Below are 20,935 nucleotides of genomic sequence, written 5' to 3'. Positions count from 1 at the left end.
AAAATTCCTAAAAATACCAAAAAATAATTTTCACCGTCTAAACCTAATATTTAGAACAAAGTGAACATTTTTATGGCCTAAAAATGCAATTTTCAAAAATGCATATTTTTCTAATTCAAATAAAATATAAATTTGATTTAAAAAATTTCTTCTCCAATATTCCTCTCTTTTGAAGAAGTCATATTATCTTCACTCTTGTTTTATTGGAAATAATTGGAGAGAAAAATATTAAAATCAATTTGATCCTCTTTTCAAATTTGGGAAAATTCAAATATGAAAATTTGTGAAATCCCCAACTCTCTCCTTGGGTCCTTGAGTTGCTTAAGATTTCTAGGATCACAACCAAAATGCAAATAAAATATGATATGCATATGATGACCTATGTATAACATCCAAATTGAAAATTGGGATGTTACATGAGAAGTGAGAAAATCCCGGTGCTTACGAATCCACCGATTGGTTATAACTTTCTTACCCCGTCCTGTTGCCTAAATAGACATGAAGATTGAAAACAGTTAAGGTCTAAAAAAAGAGTGTGGAAAGAGCAATAGCTGAACGGTTAATTCTAGTACACTATATGCGGGCTTCCAATGTGCGTGAAATTATCACCTTTATATACAACTACTCCAGACATGAAAAGCATTGTAGCAAGCCAATAATCTTGTTCAGATCAAAAATATTCATTGAATATATAAGATCTTGACAGAATCCAGCACCATTGATAGGCTATCCATGGAGAAACTCTTCATCGAGCATAGAACATAATATTAGTACAAAGTGTGTACTCCGAGATGATATATAACTTTTGTGCAGAAATTTAAAATGCAGCTTATGGTTTCAAGTGTAGATGATAATATAAAGTACCTGAAGAACTGTGGAGTCAAACACCATCTTGAAATGAGCACAGAGATCATGTATTACACCCAAGGTCTCCAGTTTAGGCGCAGAGAGGACGATTATTTGCGACGGTGAATAACTAGAATCAAGGATCAACCTTTGAAGTGGGGGATGCCGACAAATCTCACCTTCGGTTTTCTAATGTATCGTGAAGCAAAAGGCATAGCATACAATACCTACAAGTTCACTCGATATTTATTCATGTGGATATAGGGGCCAATATGGATGTCCACGATTCCGCTATTGATCATTAAATGGAAGGAGTTTCGGCCATATCTATTTTTCACCGAACCTGCAGGGTCACACGCTTAAGTTTCATTGATCAATTAAGTACTAAATGGGTTAGGTGCATGAGAGAAAATCACCAAAAAAGTTTTGAAGATGGCCAAAGTGTTTCACGGAGAGAACCGGAAGTGTTTCGGAGGAACCAAAAAAGTTTCGGAGAGAACGAGATAAAACCCAGTTCGGGAAAGTTCTGAAGAAGAAATGATTTACCCCAATTGACATAGGGGGGCTCCGAGATTTTTACAGAGCCCCTAAAAGTGTTGGGGGTGCCATGGGATGCCAAAGGCAAGTCCTCAAAGGGGCTGCCAAATGGGCCTAGGAATCGAATAGATGGTGCATTGTGAAGTGAACTGTAGCAAATAGATGATACAGAGAAGAGAAAGTGGGTGGTTGGGCTGAATCAAATGCACCTATCGGACCTCACCCCCAGCTCCTGACCTTTGCGGGCGATGAAGGTAGCGACATCGTTGCTCTAAAAGGAGCACGGGATGAAGCAGAGAAGCTACAGTTAGTCACACCCGCCTTTATTTCCCCTAGACTAAACTAAAGGGAGCATAGCTTTTTCTTCGAGGGGTCGACAGGAGCATAGCTTGGGAGCAAGCATATGGCTCATCTTGGGGCATGAAGTGACTTGTACATGGGAAGGACATGACGACACTTACCTACAATAAATGCGGCAATGTAAATGGTGATCGTAGTTTTGTGATCCGATTAATCTGGTCTGGTAGGTTTATGTTAGGGCATGTACAATGATTGATAAGATGGTCTTATCTCAAGTCTTACATGTAATTTAGATATGACAAAAAAAATTGTCTACAATGAATCATCTCTTAACCTTATCTTCAATAACTAGTCATTCCTAAAAATATGGTGAGACATATTGTGCTAAAAGACCATCTCTTGTCTTCTCAAGAAAAGACAAGCCTTTTCTTATAAGTTCTCTCCTCCACCTCATCATTTATCCTACGTGGCACTCCTAAGATAGCACCATTGTACATGCCTTTAGTGTTTCAAGTTTTTCTTTTTGTTGATTTGATTCTTTGTGAAGGTGAATTCTCTCACCCATTACGCTCGTGTAATTGCAGCCTATTTACCTAAGTCTTGAGAGTATTTCTTCTAGGCAAGGATCTCAGTGTAATTCTTAGTCATAAAAGTTACTTTATATTTTCTTGAATCATAGATCTAAATCAGTTTACCTGCATGAATATGAATAAAATTAGGGAAATGATATGTTTCAACGCGCTGATTATCACGCTTGCGTCCGCCACCTTGGTTACACTCCACGCGTCCCCACGTGACGTGGTGGATTTGGCACAGCAAGGCAAGAAAAAGAAAAAAGAAAAAAACTGTAACAAGACTTCTATTGCCAAAAAAAATTACACCATGAATTCCACTAAAAAAGAAAACCGTAACAACAACAAAGCCTCTATTGCAAAGGATCAGTTCTTTTGGCAGCTTAAAAAATAAGCCGCCTCCCCAACTTTTTCCGTAAGCCAGCTTCTTTTTAAGCCGCCCAAAATAAAATCTACAATTTGACCTATGTTTTGCAAAAAAAAAACTGCAACATGTTGCAGAAAATTCCTGCAACACGACGTTTATTGCAATGGTAGAGGGTGACGCTTGGCCATGCATAGCAGCGCCCATAAAATTACAATCGTTTCTTAAAAAAAGAACTATAATAAATGCGCTTAGCAGGCCGATGTTTACACAGATATGTACGGAAATACAGCAACAAGTATGTGATGCGATACCGATCTCGAAGCGAACGGTCAGAGGGCATACCGAGAGCATCTGACCTTGGGCAAAGAAACGAATTTTTGGGAAAGCATCGAGAAGATAATCAAACTACAAATAGCGGTATGCAGCCATCAGAGCATAACTACTGTCATGCAATTACCAGCTCTGGATCGACAGATTCGGTAATTCTAAACCAGCCGTTACAAAAGAATAGCTGAGCCAAGCCAATTTTCATGCATGTTCTTCTATGCACAAAATGGAAAGTAAGCATGTCCAAGATACCATTGCTAACTCTCAATCATGAAAATGAACACACAGAACGAATCTACACGGCTGGAAAAACAAATCAATGCACATTTGTGTGCAATAAAACTGTTCGCAGATCTAGTGGACATCGACAATATCCTTGTTACACTCGAACAGGTTTCCTGCAACACAAGACATGTTGCGATCACAAATCAGTTAAGGAGCATTCAGTCACAGAAGTTTCCGATAGCATACCACATACATAAACTGTAAAATCAATAGCAGGTTTAGAAACAGTCATGTATTTGAAACTACTCCCTCTGTAAAGTAATATAAGACGTTTTAGGTAACTACTTTAGTGATCTAAAACGTCTTATATTACTTTAAAGAGATGGTATTACTTAATGCTCTGGATGTAACAAATTTTTATTTTCGTTTAGACTTGTACAGACTGAGTTACAATAAAGACAAAATTTTGTTGTGAATAGTATCTAGAGAGAAACAATGTTAATATTCACTGCACAATTAATCTTTTTTTATTCTCCTGACATGTTTAAAATGAAATTTTATAGGATGCTAGATTATACTACAATCTATATGTTGTTCAAAAACAACTTTCAAAGAGGGGGAGAGGGTGTACCCTTAGCAATGTGGTTAGTATGAGTAGGCGAGGCTGTGTACGACAGACTTATAGCGAAGGTCGTCGTACACTCATACAACAATCTTTCTAAAAATAGGTTCAGTCGCCTCATCGGAGCACGACCTATGTCCTATGAGGAGAGACGTTGAGCGTGGTGCTCAGCACACAGAACACTCAAGTGTTACCGCTTCCGATGTCCCACGACTCTAGACTAGTCCGAGCCTTACCAGGCCCCTCGGCTCCGATACCCGGCCTCCAGTTGAGCCTCAACTCTTAGGAAGGGGGAGAGTGACTCTCTTGAGTTTATTCAAGTAGGGAGTGAATGATTTACATGCCTATTAGGGGCCTTATATAGCCTAGGTGATGCGGAGCATCCTACGGTCATCCCCATGGACCTACCTACGTCTCCCCAAGTGCCAAGTGGACCGATGACACAAGCACGTGCAAGAGCTCTCGAGACCGAGGTGACATCTCTCCTTAGTGATATTCCGTATGATCCACATGAGACATGGCTACTACCTAAAGACGGAATGCTATGCGTGCTTAGGTACCAAGAATACTCTCCCGGAGATGCTCGTGATGATGGACAAGTCCCCAAGTACATGGACGAATGAGCATGACGAGAGGAACCGGAGAAAGGCTACAGGCCCCTGACATCCGGCCCCTGGAGATGTCAACCACAGCAGCAGCATAGCCGAAGAGCACCTACAGTCACCGAACATCCGGCCTGGCCCCGGACATCCGGCCCAGCCCCGAAAATCCGGCCCCTCCTGTACAGAGAGCAACAGGAATCGGCTCCCGCCAGCCCGGACATCCGACCCCAGTCTGCGCACAGTGAACGGGCCAAAGGCCCATGTATCCCTCCAACTCGCCCCAACTTGTACTAGCACTATATATAGACCTCTCCCCTCTCCATCTAGGGTTAGCAATGTGATAGCTCATTAGAGATAGAGCTTTGCTCATCCACTTATCCCCTACTCCTTTGGAGACCGAGACCTCCTAAGGAAAAGATCCCCCAAGTGGATTCAGGACCCCTCTTGAGGGAAGATCCCCCTAGTGGATTCAAGACCTCTTTCCTCACGGATTGGGATGAACTAGTTACCATGTATGCTCCCTTGTTGACTTTGGATCTTGTATCTCCCCTTTGTGTATGTGGATTAGCACATGTGTGATTGGATCTCGTTGATTTGAGTGTTTTCCTCTCTTGTGTTCATCGTGTTCTTCGGGAATTCCCCTCCAAATCGTGAAAGATCGGCCATTAGGGTTCCGCCCTACATCACTAGGGGTCCTTGATAAATGACCAAGACTACCCTTCTAAAGAGGAGATGGGAGAGTAGAATTATGTAATCTTTAGTCCTTTAGCCCATGCGCCTCTCGCTAACCTGAAGGGGAGATCCCCCCCCCCCTCCCCGAATAGAAAGGCTTTTTTCGCTTGAGTTGGGCTTCTTTGCTCCTTTATCTTCTTGTTTGACTTATTTTTTGCGGGCTCTCCTTCCTTTGGCTTGTTGACCATGAAGACTTGCTTGGACTTTTGTTCAGCAAGGTGATTTGCTTGGAATTTTATTGACTTGTGTTGACTGTCAATGACTTTTGTTGACCGTCTATGTGGAGTGGCATGTAGGACTTGGTTGGGGCCCTGGGGATAATTTTGGATATCACACTATATATACAAGAAAATAACAAACTTTTCATAGCTTTTTGGCGGTGCCACCATTCCTCAGTAGCAGCAGGGTAGCACCATAAGGATTGGTAGCAATATAACTTCTCTGGAAAATAGAGGTGTCCTAAAGAGCAGTTTACTAAAATAACTGCATTTTGAGTAATTTCACACCTTAACTGCCAGGGTTCCAGTACTCGTTTTTCAGTATTTGAGGTTTGGAATCTAGGCAAGAAATCATAGACATACGTTTGGCAAGAATATGTAAAAAATATTAACATCAGATCAAATCCTGAAACTTGAAGGTATTTCAAACTCATGCTCAATTATCTAATTTACCTTCTAATGACGCACTTAACAGAGAACGTGTCCTGAAGTGATATGTCCATCTAGCAATAATTGAATCTCACTGCACACTTGCTTCCCTGTGGAACAGTGAACTTTTTGGCAGTAGCCTATCAGAACAGCTGCATACCCTCAATCTTTAGTTTTGGTAAACAGCAAATTAAATGAAGAGATTGCTTGCTACAATAGTTTTTTTGGGGGGGAGGGGATGAAATATACAAGATATTTGGGTATATACCACCTTAGAGGTTGCAGCTTTGGGTATATAGAGTTAATTGCACAAAAATACCACAATTGGGGGCTAGGTTAATGAATTGGTATCATTCTTATTTATTTTTTACAAATCAGTACCGGCTCTGAGGCAGAGTAATGCAAAGGCACTGATGGCCGGTTGATGACGTTATGACAGCAATCCTGTCTAGTGGGACCCACAGTCAGCAATGATGTGGCAGCGTATGTTGCACCGAAAGACCTAGGAGGCAGCCGAGGGCTTCCCAGAGTTCCACTACATGCGATTGGAGGGGAGGCGGGAAGTGACGAGGACCGATTCATAACCACCTTGACACCGCGAGCGCGTGAAGGTTGTCGACGGTCATCGGGGATCAACGGATCCTTGTCGCCGGCGGTAGAGCTTGACGGAATCACATACGCGGCCCTTTTCTTTTGAAATTGAGCTGGGCAAGATGCTAGTGGGGTTAAAAAGGCGGCAAGGACAGGAGGAATTGGAGAGGGAAGCCGCGGTAGCGACAGGATATTGCTCGGTTTGGTGGCGGCGATTCTGGACGGAGCCGAAGATGACGAGGCTCGCGGGCAAAATTGCGCATGCTTGAAGCTTAAGAGAGGTAGTAGGAATAAATGCAGGGTAGAAGGAGAGTTTCGGGGTGCTTTTTGAGGGCTGGCAACAAGCGCCGGGAGGCCGTCATTGGAGGAGCTCGGCATGGTAATGAACGACAAAGGCAGCATGCCGCGGCGATGCGGACGTACTCAGGGGCTGCGGAATACGCAAAGGAAGCGAAGGGGAGGCAGCAGGAAAGCTCACTGCTGGCCCGGCAAGGTGGAGATGGGAGTGCCAAGAACAGGCTCGCCCGCATACATGCGCTCTGGCGGTAGAGCGGCGAGTAGCACAGGAAGCAGATAGAGAGACGCACGTCGGGCATTGAGACATGGGAGCACGTTGGTGCGAGAAACCGCTAGGTGGAGGTGGAAAGAAAGGGTTGAATGGCGTCGGTTTCATGCACACAAGGTGCTCGATGGAAAGTTTGCGGCTCAGGAGGAAGAAAGGGAGGATGGCGAGCAGGGCATTGCTCCTGCGTAAGCAATGGAGCATAGGGGAACAATGGTGATGGGGAGGGAGAGTGATGGGGTGTTCAATGCACGGTAGGAGCAGCGTTTTAGTTCCCAAACCTCTCCAACACCAATGCTTCCATGATGTAAGCTGGTTATGTGTTGGCCTCCTTTCCTGTCACGAGAGAGTGACAGGTGTATCTGCTGTGATGACGCCATGTTGCCATCCACCCAACAGTTGCAGTGTTTGATGGGGAGGAGACCCCGTCCACCATGATATACGTGGTTACACAACTCGGAATCACAATAGATATATGAGTTGTTGCTGATGGTTTCTTGTTCTCCATTTCTTGGTCAGACCTGCGGTACTTTGTCTTATAAGAAATTATCTAGCTTCTTGGGTGAGCCAATCTTTATTTGATTTGTACGAACAAGGTGGTGACGGTGCAGGCTAGCACAGTGCACAAGGTCACAAGGCCATTTGTGCCAGAACTTTCTGTGTCAAGTGTCTTCTGGGAATGGCCACGGTGATGCGAGGAAGAATCATTAGGAGTGTGATACAGAGAACAGAGGAGGGAGCAAGAAGCAGACGAGCTGGTCTGACACCAGGTTTTACATGAGAAACTCACACTTTTTCTTTGCAGCAGAAAACTAAGCCAAAATTCGCACTGCCTTTAAGATCTTGTGGAAGATCCGGTACTTTGGGAGGTATTTAAATGAACCAGATTGTATACATATATCCAACATAATTTGTGGTGATATATAACAAACTTTATAAAAGCATATAGAGCATTGCCAATGATAACCTTATTTCAATTCAGGAGCATATAGAGCAGGGCAAGGTGATACGGTATGATCAGGCAAGCCACTTATGAACTCGTTAGCAGCCTGAAGACAGCCATGCAGCATTTTCTTCTCTAACCTTACAAGTCTAGTAGCAACTTCTTTCTTTGGTTCCAAACTGCCATCGGCCAGCTGGCAAACACAAAAGCAGTTCAGTAATGTAACAGAGAAATGAGGAAAATATATACACAAGAACCCACGGCTCGTTACCATTGCTTCATCCTCGTCCAAAGTAGTCGGATAACCAGCCAATCTTGATTTCAGGTAGACAACAAGTTGGTCAAGTACAGCTCGCTCTGAGCATGGACTAACCTAAAGAATAGCAGTTTTAGGTGAAATGTCGCATTTTATACAAACTATCGTGCCATAATCCTATTATCAGAACATATCTTGGTTGGCAGTTTTTCTCTACATTGATAAGAAGTCACATAGATCATTGAGTATATATATATATATCCCTAGTTTCACCCATTGTAATGCAGATAAATGATGCTAGTGTCCCAGCCACCGCTCATTTCGTTTCAGTGAATATATGGTTAGTGTCAACCAGATATAATCCATTACAAAAAACCAGGTGGAAACCTTTACTTGACTAGGATCTTGAGCATGCCAAGAAAAGGCTTCAAAAGTAAAACCAATTTCCAGATTACATGTTGTGCTGTCTTCAATCTCTCGCTAAAATTTCAACCAAAGGGAAAATACGTATTTTGAATTTTTTGCAAAACCAAGCCAGTTCTCTACATCAAGGGCTTAGCCTAGCACCAGTTTAAAGACTTATAAGCACTATGCAGGTCATGAACGGGTTGGTTACTTTAGGGAATACTACTTTGTTCAACTTGAAAATCTAAACTGAACCTTCCAAATAGAAGCCTCATATAAACCTAAGCAAACAGAAGGTGAATTCAAAGGGTTACAAACAAGAAGCCAAAAAAGCCTTGTTCTTTTGTATATATTGCAAATCTGCTGAGACCACGTGGAGTCGTATTTTTTTAAAATGTATGGTGCACGGTGTTGCATTGTTATCATGTTGCTCCTATATTTTTTTCACGATATTTGACAACATCTAAGCGGGTGTTCACTTTGCTCAGCCACGGCTAACTAAAGTAAGCCTATGTGTAAACCACCTGAGATACAAGTCAAGCTTGATATGAAATAACAGGAACTGCCCCATATAGGTCAAACACCATTCACGACAATCTAGAGATCAAATAGTAATTTATCAAATGCAATATGTTGCAACGTCAAGGATGGTAAGCCGGCTTACTGGACATGTATCACCTTCTGACGAAAGTATACATTGCATTTCATCTGGATCTGAAATGTATCCTAGTCTCAAGTATGGCAGCATTTCAGAAATAGTTTCCTTCTCTTTGCCTACACAGACCTGTGAGGCATATCAATATTCAACACATTCTACTCTCAACTAAATAGGAAAAAGGAATTGAAAGTCCCACTTGGAATTTTTGGATAGCAAGCTTTCCATTTCTTTGAGCGACCATTCTCTTCTCTTGGTATTGAGGATCTTCAGTGTTTAGGGATGCCTGTGATAATAATTTAGGCTTGGTTACAACAACCAAATAAGGACTGTAAAACAGTTTTAGAAATCCCACCTCGATTGCTATGCGATCATATGGATTGTCTTCATCAACAAAACCATAATTGAGAAGCAACCTGGAGTTTGGTTGAGGCCCACACCTGGATAATTATATATTTAAAATCATTGCATACAAGAACAGTACATGAGATCTGTCTACAACATAAATCAGCATCCTAATTGCCAAATATAATGAATGAGGACAAGATCAATGCACTGAAGCAAACATAATACCAAACAATTATTGGTTCTCCTGCTTTGTACGGCCGATCGACCAGCAATCGAACAGAACCATCAACAGCAGTCAGCATTGCTTTGCAGTTGCTCTTGTACGTCAACAGTGGTGGGCCCAAGGGAACTAGTGCAAATCTTCGAGCTAAACTAACCTTCTGCTCTTGAGATAAGAAGTACAACAAAGTCAATGGAATGCAGTTTGGGTATGGAGAAATCACAAGCAATGCAATGTTGTTCTCACACAAAACATTAAGCAAATAAGACAGATTTAAAAAATATCTGCACTATATATGAGAAGATAATCTAGAGACAATTGAGCATTGACTGCGAAAGAACAAGATATGTAACTACAAACTTTTCTAGTGTTACGCTCAAACACTTCATCTACAGTTTGTTCACGATCGTGGTACGTGTGCCTCGCCCGATTCTACCTCCCTATTAACTTACAAACTTTTCTAGTGTTACACTCAAACACTTCATCTACTTTCATCTCCCTTCGCTAACCCAGCCACCCAGGACCCAACAGGCGCACCGTACTTTCGCTCGACCCCCTCTGTCATATCGATTCCCCATCACCACCATGTCGGCGGTCGGCGTAGTCGAACTCCGCCAAGGCGCTGCCCCGCACTGATCCCGCGTGGCCACGTACGCGACACAGCGTGGCGGAGTCAGCTCGCACCAGCGCTTCTCCCGGGTCACGCAGCACCACAACCATCGGTCATCTACCCAAAATCCGGCAACCGTCCGTGGTAACACCGTCTCCTCCTGTCCTCCAACGGACCACGGCCATACCCATGCCACCATCCACGTCGCACCGCTGTCGTCCCCATCCAGGTGGGCCACAATGTCGCCATCGAGCTCAAACTGCACACCCACATCCTCGCCAAGCCGGCGCCATCTCCGATCTCATGGGGTGCCATCTCCCAGCCCCATAGTAGGCACAGCATGTATAGGTCCAGTTACCACCATTACATTTTGATGTAGCCCACCTCAGTTACCATTGTTCCTGTGATATAGTTACCAATTACCTATGTTACCTTACCACAATGAAAATGATGTAGGTATCTACATTTCAGAGTTATCATCATGAAATTACAGTTATTGAACTCTATAATTATAATTACCACCATTGCACTGATTTTAGTTTCCCAGCTATTCAGGTTACAATTATCATCAAAGCATTGTGTAATTAACCCGTAGTTCATGTTAGAGTTGCCACCTATCTTCCGTTGATATAAATATAGATGCCCAACTTCCGTTGCAGTTACAACACCATGGCAAATGAATGTGATTATCCAGTTGCCTAGGTTTCCAGGTATCAACATGGCACCGACAGCCACCCAGTTGTTTATGGTATAGTAACCATCATAGCACTAGTATAGTACCAATCATCCAAGTTACTGTTCAAAAAAAGTTACCCATCATCCAAGTTACAATTACCAACACCGCAATTCGTCCAAATCGACCATAACGCTGAAGGGAGCGCGTCGACCCAATGCCTGCCTCTTTTCTTGAGTTTGTTAAAAGTCCTAGTCTTGAGCCCTTTAAGGATCAGTGTGTTAGCTCATTCTGCCTGCCCGTTGCTGCGTGGATGAGCGACGGATGCAAAGCACAGCCTGATCCCGAGCTCCTCACAGTACTAAGTGAACGTGGCGCTGGTGAATTGGGTGTCGTTATCAGTAATGATATGGTTGGGAACCCCGAAGCAGCACACAATTCCTATGAAGAGTTTGATCGCCGTATTCGCGGTGACCCTGGCCGACGGGCTCGACTTCAGTCCACTTGGTAAATTTGTCAATGGCGACGTAATGGTACTTGTAGCCCCCAACTGCTCGGGGCAACGGCCCCAAGATATCCAATCCCCAAACTGCGGAGGGCCAAGAGAGGGGGGTGTTTTGAAAAGCCTGAGTGGGTTGACGAATCCGCTTTGCATGGAACTGACAAGGCTCGTAGCTTTGAACTAGCTCGATGGCATCCTGGAGGATGGTTGGCCAGTAGAAGCCTTGCCGGAAGGCCTTCCGACCAGCGTGCGTGACGATGCGTGGCTACCGCGCTCGCCTCCAAGGATATCCACGAGCAGGTCGCGGTCTTCTTCCTGAGAAATACACTCGTGACGATGCCGTAACTGGACTCTTTCCTTCTGGAATAGGAACAAGATTCCATTTCTTCTCCTTTGCACATGTCTACTTGGATCTCTCGAGGATGGTATATGTAACACCCTGAGTTTTGCCTCCTCATAACTTAGAGCTAATAGTGTTGTTAGGACCCTTAGTGGTGTTTGAATTTCTTTGAATTTAATTTTTTGCTTCTTAATTTGGATCTTTTGAATTTCTTCTGTTTGAAATTGAATTGGATCTTCTGCTTGCATAAGGTGCTCTATCTCTTAGGAAAAATCCTATAGCTATTCTACTCCAGTACTTCATCTCGAACTTCTACCAGTGATCATGCGATGGGAATAGCTCATAAAAATATTTTCTTACAAAAAGTATTTTTTCAAATTTAGGTTTTCAAAAAAACCCGAGTTAAGGCTTGAACTACAAGTACCTAATTTAGGTGGAATAAAAACTTTGCAAAGCTATATTTGGATCATTTTAGATTAGGACTTCCCAAAACCACCAAAATATTATTTTCAAAAGTATACTACTCCCTCCGATCCATAGTACTTGTCGTTCAAATGGATGTATCTAGCACTGAAATACGTCTAGATGAGCGACAAGTAATATGGATCAGAGGGAGTAGCATTTTTTTATCAGCTTTTTCTCAAGGCCAAAAATGGTGCTTAATACGTTAAAAATATTTTCCTGTTTCAAAAATATATGAGAAAATTTAGAGAGGCTCAGGAGACATATAGTTTCCACATATATGAGTTTCAACCCATGGTCATGACTAAAATTTTGACTAGATCTACAATTTCAGCTCTGCCAATTTCTAGGGTTTGAAACTTCTGCACAGAGAATTATCTCCAAAAATTCTCAAATAATTCATGCAGCCATAAATGTTGTCAAATATCCATCCTACCAAATTTCAGCAACCAGATCATCCATTAGCTTAGTGAAATATCTGTTTTTCCATTTCATGCAGAAACTTTTGAAAATTTTATGAAACAAAGTTACTTTGTTTTGCCTCAAATTTTTACCAGAGGTTTCTTATCCATTCATCTTCATCCAGTGCAAGTGCCAGCACTCAGCTCAGCTCAGAAATGTCCAAACACCCCTGCCTAACCTTCTGGACAATGTGTAAAACTGTAAATGCTGTCTTTTTCTCACCCTGGACCAAAGCCTTGCCACCTAGCCACCCCCAGGTCGACCCACATCAATTCCAGCACCGTGGCAACACCCTAGACATCTTATTTCTCTCCCTGGCACTCTGGACAAACCAAGTCAGACCCAACAGTGCACTAATTGGCACTGTTCAGCCCCCTGCATTGCTCCAGTGCACCCTGGCAGAAGGATCATGTCACAGCCCTCCTTGTGAACTCCCACGGGCGTTGGGCAAAGCCCCAGCTCTCCCACACCTCTTCTCTGCTCTATGGACATGGACACTCGTGTCCGAAGCTGAGAGCACACGCCGCGTGTGCCCCCAGCTGTCGATCCCTCCCTCTTCCAAAGCCATGCATCGTTCTCCTGGCACTCCCCCAAGACCCCCAGTCAAGTTTACTCTCCCCCTCTCGCTCTCATTCTCTCCCAAACACCTTGGTCGGAGCTTGAGCACGCTCCAGATTGAAGTTTTGACCCTCGAGGTCGAAACTTGCTCTCGGGCGAGCGCCGGGCCCAACTATCTTTTCCAATTAGCTCAAAATCACCCAATCAAACCTTAGAACCAAAAGCACTTTCGATTGACGTCGAAAACCTCGAATTCAAGCAGCTCGTTGCGGCCTCAGGTCGCCGTGAAATCGGGCGGTACAGACCACCATTCGACCTCCTTCCTCTTCCTATAGCTTCATCTCATCGCTAGGAATCTCATGCGACTTTTATTTTCTAGCACCGCAGCCAGAATCGAGCCATTCGTCGACAAGCTTGAGCACCACCGCTCGGGAGCGTCACCGCCGTCAGGTTCTTCGTCGCCAGCCGGCACCTCGACCTCCATCCGATGCGATGTGCTCCCTTGAGCTCGCACATATCGCCGGCGCTTCCAACGTTGGCCGGTAGCACCTGCCATCGGCCGCCGACCGAGGCCCCTGTCTCCTCCGTTCTGGCGGGAGGAGGAAGAAGAACCTACCCAGGGGCCCCGCCATTCAGCCGGCCAATAATTGATGGGTGGGCCACACCATTAAGTGGAAACGGTTTTGACTGGATCCGCCTCCCCGCGACGGAAGCGTACTCCGAAGAATGCGCCTTCGACGTCACGGTCTTTTCTCGCGTGGCCGAGCGGCTGGGCCGGACCCAGTTCACTGTGCCGCTAAGTCGCGCCCAGTGCGCACTTCTGCCGCTCCAGATCGGGCCAGTTTTGGCCCAGTTAGGTATGCCCTTTTTCTTTTTCTTTATTCCAGAGACCTTGTTCAAATCCTAGGAAATTCAAATGGAATCCAAATTTGATGCTTCAAATTCCTAGATGCTCCTAAATTCATGCTCTATCGAATGGAGTAACATGCACATTTTTTCCAGTAGGTTTTTCTGTACTGTTATATAGCAAACCTAATTTTCTTTCATATAAAGTCAACCTTTGAAAGTTCCTAGAATATGTTAAGCTTCATGCACTAGCCAACGCAACCAAAAGTCCCAACCAATGGAAAGGGCTAGTGCAACCCACATATACTGTAATAGAATAATCATTTGTACACCAAATTTGGTGATTCAAATTCCTAGCTAGTTCTAAGTTCATAACCTATTTGGTGAACATTTTTGCCATGCACTATTTCTACACCGAGAATTATTAGGCCATTTCTACATATATAGTCACATTTGCAAATCCTAGGAAAATCATTTGAACTCCAGATCCAGTGAAAGCAACTCCTAAATGTGTCTAAAATCTCAACCTATTTAATGAGTGCCTCCACTCATTTTTACAAAAGGTGTTTCTGTATAGCTCTTTAGCAAATCATTCTTCCTTTGATCCAACTTTAGTGAGTTGCCCAAAAATCCCTATAGCTCTAAAATCAGTAGGTTCACCTTGGTTATTTTTCATATAACCAGAGAAGTCCTAGAAAAGTAGAAGCAATATTTTTAGAGCACTTTTACGTTTCTGCCCTATATCGTGTTGCTTAATGTGTTAAGTTCTGGCATTAGATAACAATGTAGACGAAGGATTCCGACAAGGACCAGAAGCTTTTGAAGACTTTCCTGAGCCAGGCAAGCAACCTTTTGACCATGTTGATCACCCATATATTTTTCTCATTGAGTAGAATTATTTTCATGCATTGGAAACTATGACTAAATGCATTGCTAGTTTAGTTGATCCTACTTGCATGTTTTATGTGTTACCCTAGCTGCCGATAATACTTGTCCTTGTCAACCCGGGAAACACTTGGTGGGCATAGCTATATGCTATGGTAGTTGCTTAGCCATGCAAAATGGGTAGCAAGATGTAGGTTGGACACAAAACAAACTTACTCAAAAGTTTTATGAAAACCCTGTCGGATGACATTGGTGCCCGAGGGAGGAAGTAAATGAAGGTTTTCATAAAGGATTAGATTTAAGCATGTGACCGTCGGCCCAACATTTAGCGCAACCACGATACCCTGGTATGGGACATACGTTACCTTGTTCGATACTAGTAGAGTGCCCACATTACTAGTGACGGAAGTGGACGTACTCACTCTCGATACGGAGTCGCTCTCGACATACTGAGGTGGCTTATCATGGTTTTTACTCGCATCGGGCACACCGTTGGTACCCTCAAGTGTGTGTGATATGTTGAGAACTGAGGTAGCACCTCAGAAGCCAAGGCTATGATATGATGAGAAGTGTTGGACAAGGGGTAGGTACCAATCGAGTGGACTCTCTATTAGTGTCGTCTGGGAAAAGGTAATGGTCGGGTGCTTATCTCAGGTACAAAGTGAGTTTGTACAGTGAGATGTCGTGGTAGACACGGAAGTTCCCCGATTCTTGTAGGTAAAGTGTGCAACCTCTGTAGAGTGCAAAACTATTCGAATAGCCGTTGTCCTCGGTTAAGGACGGTTGGAATGACCACGCTTAGACTATGTCCATAAAAGTTGGTGATGATGATGAGAATGGTGATGATATGAGAAAGATGATGATGATGGAAATGACGGTACGCGGTACCAAGAATTATGAGATGAGATGATCAAGTTGATGTTCAACATAAGCTATTATATCACCGTGGTTCTTCGGACCACGAGGCCTCGTTGTTTTCAAAACATAGGTCATGAGCATTTGAAAGTTAGCTTTCCGCAAACTGCTAAACATAGTGTAGAGCTTTCATTGTACTAAACCTTGCATGAATATTCTGCTATTACATATTTTGGGTTGCTTGCGAGTACATTCAAATGTACTCACCCGGCTTGTCCCTGGAAGATTAGTTCTTCGACGACGCCCCTGCGAACTAGGCCGCTTCCCCAGTCAGCTTGCCTGTAGGTTATGGCTTACTACGTGAGTTCAAGCTACCGTCGATGTTTCTGCTGCAGTATTTCTTCTGGAGTTGCCTTTATGGCTTATCTATGTAAGACTAGACCATGATGGTCATCTCTATGTAAGACTTATTCGTGTTGTAATGGATGTATGCTTGTGATATCAGTTCATTGTACTTAATGGCACACCGATCATGGGACCACTACTATTACATGAGGTGGGTTCGATCTTATAGGCCAGTGCCCTCACAGTATACTACTTGACTCTCCTATGTTGTGGGCCTATAGGTTTGAGCCCAATGACGAGCATGCAATGGAGGAGGTCAAGCACAAGAGAGCGCCTACACCATCAACGAGGGAAGCATGGAAGCGAAGAAGGAACCACGAATACGGCGGCCCAGAGCGCGAAGACGGTGCCCGGAGGCCGGTGAGGCCCGACAGTCCAACCGTATGTCTGACATGTCAGATAGCCCGACTTGGCGTTGCTCTCTAGACCATGTCAGACTTTGGGTGGGACATGGGGTTAGAACCTCCAACATGTCAGGCTATCAGGCTTAAGTTGGACTATCCGACTTTGCCTGCATGCACTAAGATGGGCCCAACCTGTGTATCTTCCTTTCCTACTTACCCTTCGTGAGTGGACCTATATATACCTCTCCCCCGCCTCAGATCTAAGGTTAGCTAAGAAATGACTAGACATTAGAGCTTAACTCATGTACCTCCCTTGTGGGATTACTCTTACATGGAGATTGCTCCCTTAGTGGAGATCAAGGCCTCTTGAGGGGAAGACTCCATAGGAGTAACAAGACCTCCACTTGTGGGAAGATTCCTCCATGGAATTCAAGACCTCCATGTCTTAGGACTTGGGGAAGAACCCTAGCATGTTACATCTCTCTCTTGTGGATGATTTGGATCAACTATTTATCCACCTTTTGTTGCAACTTATGTGTCGATTTGTGCTAGTTTTCCTTGTGATTTCCCCCGTGTTCTTCCTCAAATCCACCTCCAATTCGTGAAGATTGGGCCATCCTAATGGCTTGCCCCATATCGCATGTGATCTAATTAAAATGAAAAATATTTACAGCTAAACTGTTTAATTCATATGACACCATACATTACTCACTTGCGAAACAAATATTAAGCCCCGACTTCAAACACATGGAAATAAATCAAATGGCGCAGGCACCATGTTGGAGAACTACAAATAAATGCTTGGCATATTACCTGCAAGTGAACCACACAAGACTGTACTGCAACAAATGCCTGCTTGAAGATCTCAAACGGGAACGCCTCAGTAGGTACATCAAAAGGGTATTGCTGCATAAAATTCACATGAGAATAAAGAACCGACGCAACAAACTCTCGTGGAAAAAAGATAAGGAGGATCAAGGAAATACCTTAAACAATGAACCTGCCATGAACCACAATGTGTCAAGCTCATTATACTCTCTTCTTATTCCCTCATCTCTAACAACAACTTCATCCTGAATCATGAGAAAATCAAAGCTGGGATGTTTATCGTCTTCTCAAATATTAATTAATCTCAAATTAAAGAAATTAGATGATAAGTCAACATTAGTAGATACAAACACTAACCCTCATGGGGCTGCCATTCAGGTAATCCAGTTCACTTTCAGTCCATAAAAGAGGTGATTCAACAGCTAGCTGCCCCCTGCCTCGCTGACGATCAAGTTCTTTAATATACGGGTACCAAAGTGAATCTCTTCCTTGCTTCTTCTCATACATGAGATACAATGCCAAGCATGCCAGCTCAGACAATTTGTTTGTTGTTAACAATTCAGCTGCATGGTAGAAAAAAACATAGCATTACATCATTTACATGTTCTTGTCTTGGTGTCTACATGAGAGCATTATGCCATTGGGATCTGTAGTTGTTTCACTTTAGGAAAACCAATGCTATTAGGAGAAACATAACAGACATAAGCACCAAAAATTATTACTAATTCAGATAATGAGAAGACTGTGCATATCACATATGCAAAATATGTAACTTGAATAGAAGAAATATTATATCAGTTTCCAAGTGTTTCATGGTTAAACTACTTCCAGCCAAACTGTACTTATACTGTTCTTTCTCTTATACTAGTATCATGTAATTAATGTTTAAAAGCTAAAAACTCGTTGTTACAATCATAGAACAAAATAAACATCAAAAGGAATGCTACAGATAAATATGCGAATCAATTGAAGCTATTGAAGAATAGATAGGGATTATGTCCAAATTCACAACTGATAATGCTCTTTTAGCTTTATATAATCAACACCCATGTTAAGGTTGGAAATTGGAACACAAAATTTGTTCCCAAGTTCCAGCAAGGGATATATTTGCACAAATCCTACACCACAAATAGGATGTTGCATTTTCTCCACTTGTGTGTGGGAAGACAAAAAACAAATTAGGACCACCTAACTCAGAAGAGACAACTGTTACTCTTTTTGACATAGAGATGAGCTTAACCGAAAAATGTGTAAGCATGACACTGTTGAGAAAGGTAATGTTAAATATCTGAATAAAGCAGATTCACAAACTGTCGCTGCAATTGAATCATGCTTCATAAAAGCATACGTCAGTGAACTCCAGATATACTACAGGTCTACAGCACAGTTACTAACTTACAAAGAAAATTCCCCAGACCACATACGTATTGCTGGTAACAAGACTACCAAGAAACTACGTGGTATTGCAACACATAGAAGTGGAAAGAACATCTTACATAAGAAATGACCTGCACAATATTTCTACAAATTATTTTCATATGTAACCTACTCAGGGCAGGAACGCTTTCGGCATAATACCATTGCAAATGACAAATTCATTTATTAGATTACCAAATGACAGAACTCAGCCGGTCTAGAGCCAGAGGCCAACTCACCGACCGACTCGTCGCCGAGAACCCGCTCCAGCGTGACAACGAGCGACATGGGCACCTCGAACGCCACATCCCCCGCCTGTGCAAGCAAGCAGAAAGCCGCATCAGGATCGCATGTTCACCGCCGAATCAACAACTAACCCTGCTTGCTCAGTACCTCGAGGTCCTGCCCAGCAGCGACGAAGTGTAATGGCCGGTCTTTGCCCCCGCGAGAGCACGGGACGGGGCGCTCCAGGATGGCCACCTTGCCCGGCGGCAGCCCATTCGTGAGTAGCCAGTCAGAGAACCCGCCAGCGGAGGATGCGGACGAGCACGCCGCGGGGGCGGGCGGCCCCTGGGCCCCGGAGGAGGAAAGGAGGGTGTCGGCGTGGCAGGCGTCGAGGCGGAGGCGGGAGCACGAGCGCGAGCGGGGCCGGGGGAGGCGGCGCAGGAAACAGGGGAGAAGGAGGCGATGGTGGGTGCCGGACAAGGCGGGGGAGGCCATGGGTGGCGCTCGAGATTCGGGCGACCGGTTGGTGTGGATGAGGGAAAGGCGTGACTGGGCCAGGTGGAGCCATATTCATCAAGGACAAGAGACATCGGATCCTAATTAGATTAGCCACGAAAGTGCTATTCTAAGCTCGAGCTCAGATGAGCTCGTTATCTCCATCGTGAGCTAGCACTAAGATTCGCCCCGTGCCAACAAATGCCTTTTTTTATATCCACGCATACGTATCTGTTAGAAAGGAGAGAGATTGGTGAAATAGTTGTTATATTGCTTGAGCCTCATGGGCATATATAGGAGTACAATGATCTATTTGAAGTATAAGACAAGGTAGAATAATATCCTACGCTATCCTAAGTTTCCTAATAATCAATATACTCAACATCCCCCGCAATCACAACGATAGCGACGCAGACGGTGAGACTGGAGAAGAATCCGAAGGCAAGCCGACGGACACCCCCCACAATCGTAACGGTCGATGCATCACGGAAGTCGTGACTGGAGTGGAAACCGACGAGGTTGCTCAAGCAAGGCGGTAGCCCTTTGTGCCGTTTGTTGAAGTAGCCGAGAGCGCAAGTGGTGTAGTCGTGGTCGAGGTAGCCATGCGAAGAATACCGTGGTCGATGTTGAGTCGGGGTAGCCAGTGTCGAGGAAGTCATCGTGGAGCCGCGGGCGCAAGGAAGCGTCGTGTTAGTCATGGGCGCAGTGGTGTCGAAGTAGTGGTGCGCCGGGAAGAAGGCGTTGTTGACGACGCGTCGCGGTGGGTTTGCCAAGCCCGAGGACACATCGTGGACGAAGGCACGCATCAGCGTTGCCAGCACCAGGCATGCGTAGACGGACGAAGACGAAGTTGACGAAGCGCCGCTCCGGGCTTGCCAGGCCCGGGGACACATCGTGGACGAAGGCACACATTGGTGTTGCCAGCACCGGGCATGCATAGACAGGAACCTGCACGAGCTGTACGCCATGTCGAAGAAGTCGGAGGGGCCAGTAGAGAAGAACTCGACGACGATCGTGGCGTCCATCGGCGCGGGGCTGATGTCGCTAACGATGGTGGAGTAGACGAAGTGGTCGGGGTAGATGACGGCGACACTGGCGACGGGCTGGTGATGGACGAAGACGAAAGGGTTGGATTGGCGGCGGTAGCTACAGGGGTAGCAGCGGTGGCGGCCGAAGAAAAGCGGCGGTGGCCGCCTAACGGCGGCGGCGGCTTGTTAGAGGCACGGCGACGATGCTCGAAGTAGGCGAGGAACCCGACAACATGATGAAGAC

General features: G+C 44.4%; 1 protein-coding gene across 11 annotated transcripts; it reads right to left on the bottom strand.

Annotated features, from left to right (window-relative positions):
- Nucleotides 1-2,988: 2,988 nt before the first annotated feature.
- LOC123120019 (fructose-bisphosphate aldolase-lysine N-methyltransferase, chloroplastic) lies at nt 2,989-19,720 on the bottom strand. Of its 11 annotated transcripts, none has more exons than XM_044540014.1 (12): nt 19,337-19,719; nt 19,183-19,258; nt 17,885-18,090; nt 17,686-17,772; nt 17,513-17,605; nt 9,763-9,917; nt 9,389-9,629; nt 9,199-9,318; nt 8,145-8,246; nt 7,898-8,066; nt 5,802-5,929; nt 2,989-3,347 (listed from the first exon to the last, which is right to left on the bottom strand). In XM_044540014.1, exons 1-10 carry the CDS (start codon nt 19,661-19,663, stop codon nt 7,899-7,901), a joined length of 1,575 nt encoding a protein of 524 aa, XP_044395949.1. In that variant the 5' UTR covers nt 19,664-19,719; the 3' UTR covers nt 2,989-3,347; nt 5,802-5,929; nt 7,898. The 11 variants fall into 11 exon arrangements, with proteins under 11 accessions (XP_044395949.1, XP_044395951.1, XP_044395950.1 ...); XM_044540016.1 differs by having other exon boundaries at nt 5,802-5,917; XM_044540015.1 differs by having other exon boundaries at nt 5,802-5,887.
- Nucleotides 19,721-20,935: the final 1,215 nt, after the last annotated feature.

This window comes from Triticum aestivum, chromosome 5D (genome assembly GCF_018294505.1).
Source record: "Triticum aestivum cultivar Chinese Spring chromosome 5D, IWGSC CS RefSeq v2.1, whole genome shotgun sequence".
Classification (NCBI taxonomy): domain Eukaryota; kingdom Viridiplantae; phylum Streptophyta; class Magnoliopsida; order Poales; family Poaceae; genus Triticum; species Triticum aestivum.
The sequence above is the reverse complement of the archived record's forward strand: the minus strand, read 5'-3'. Positions and strand labels throughout refer to the sequence as shown.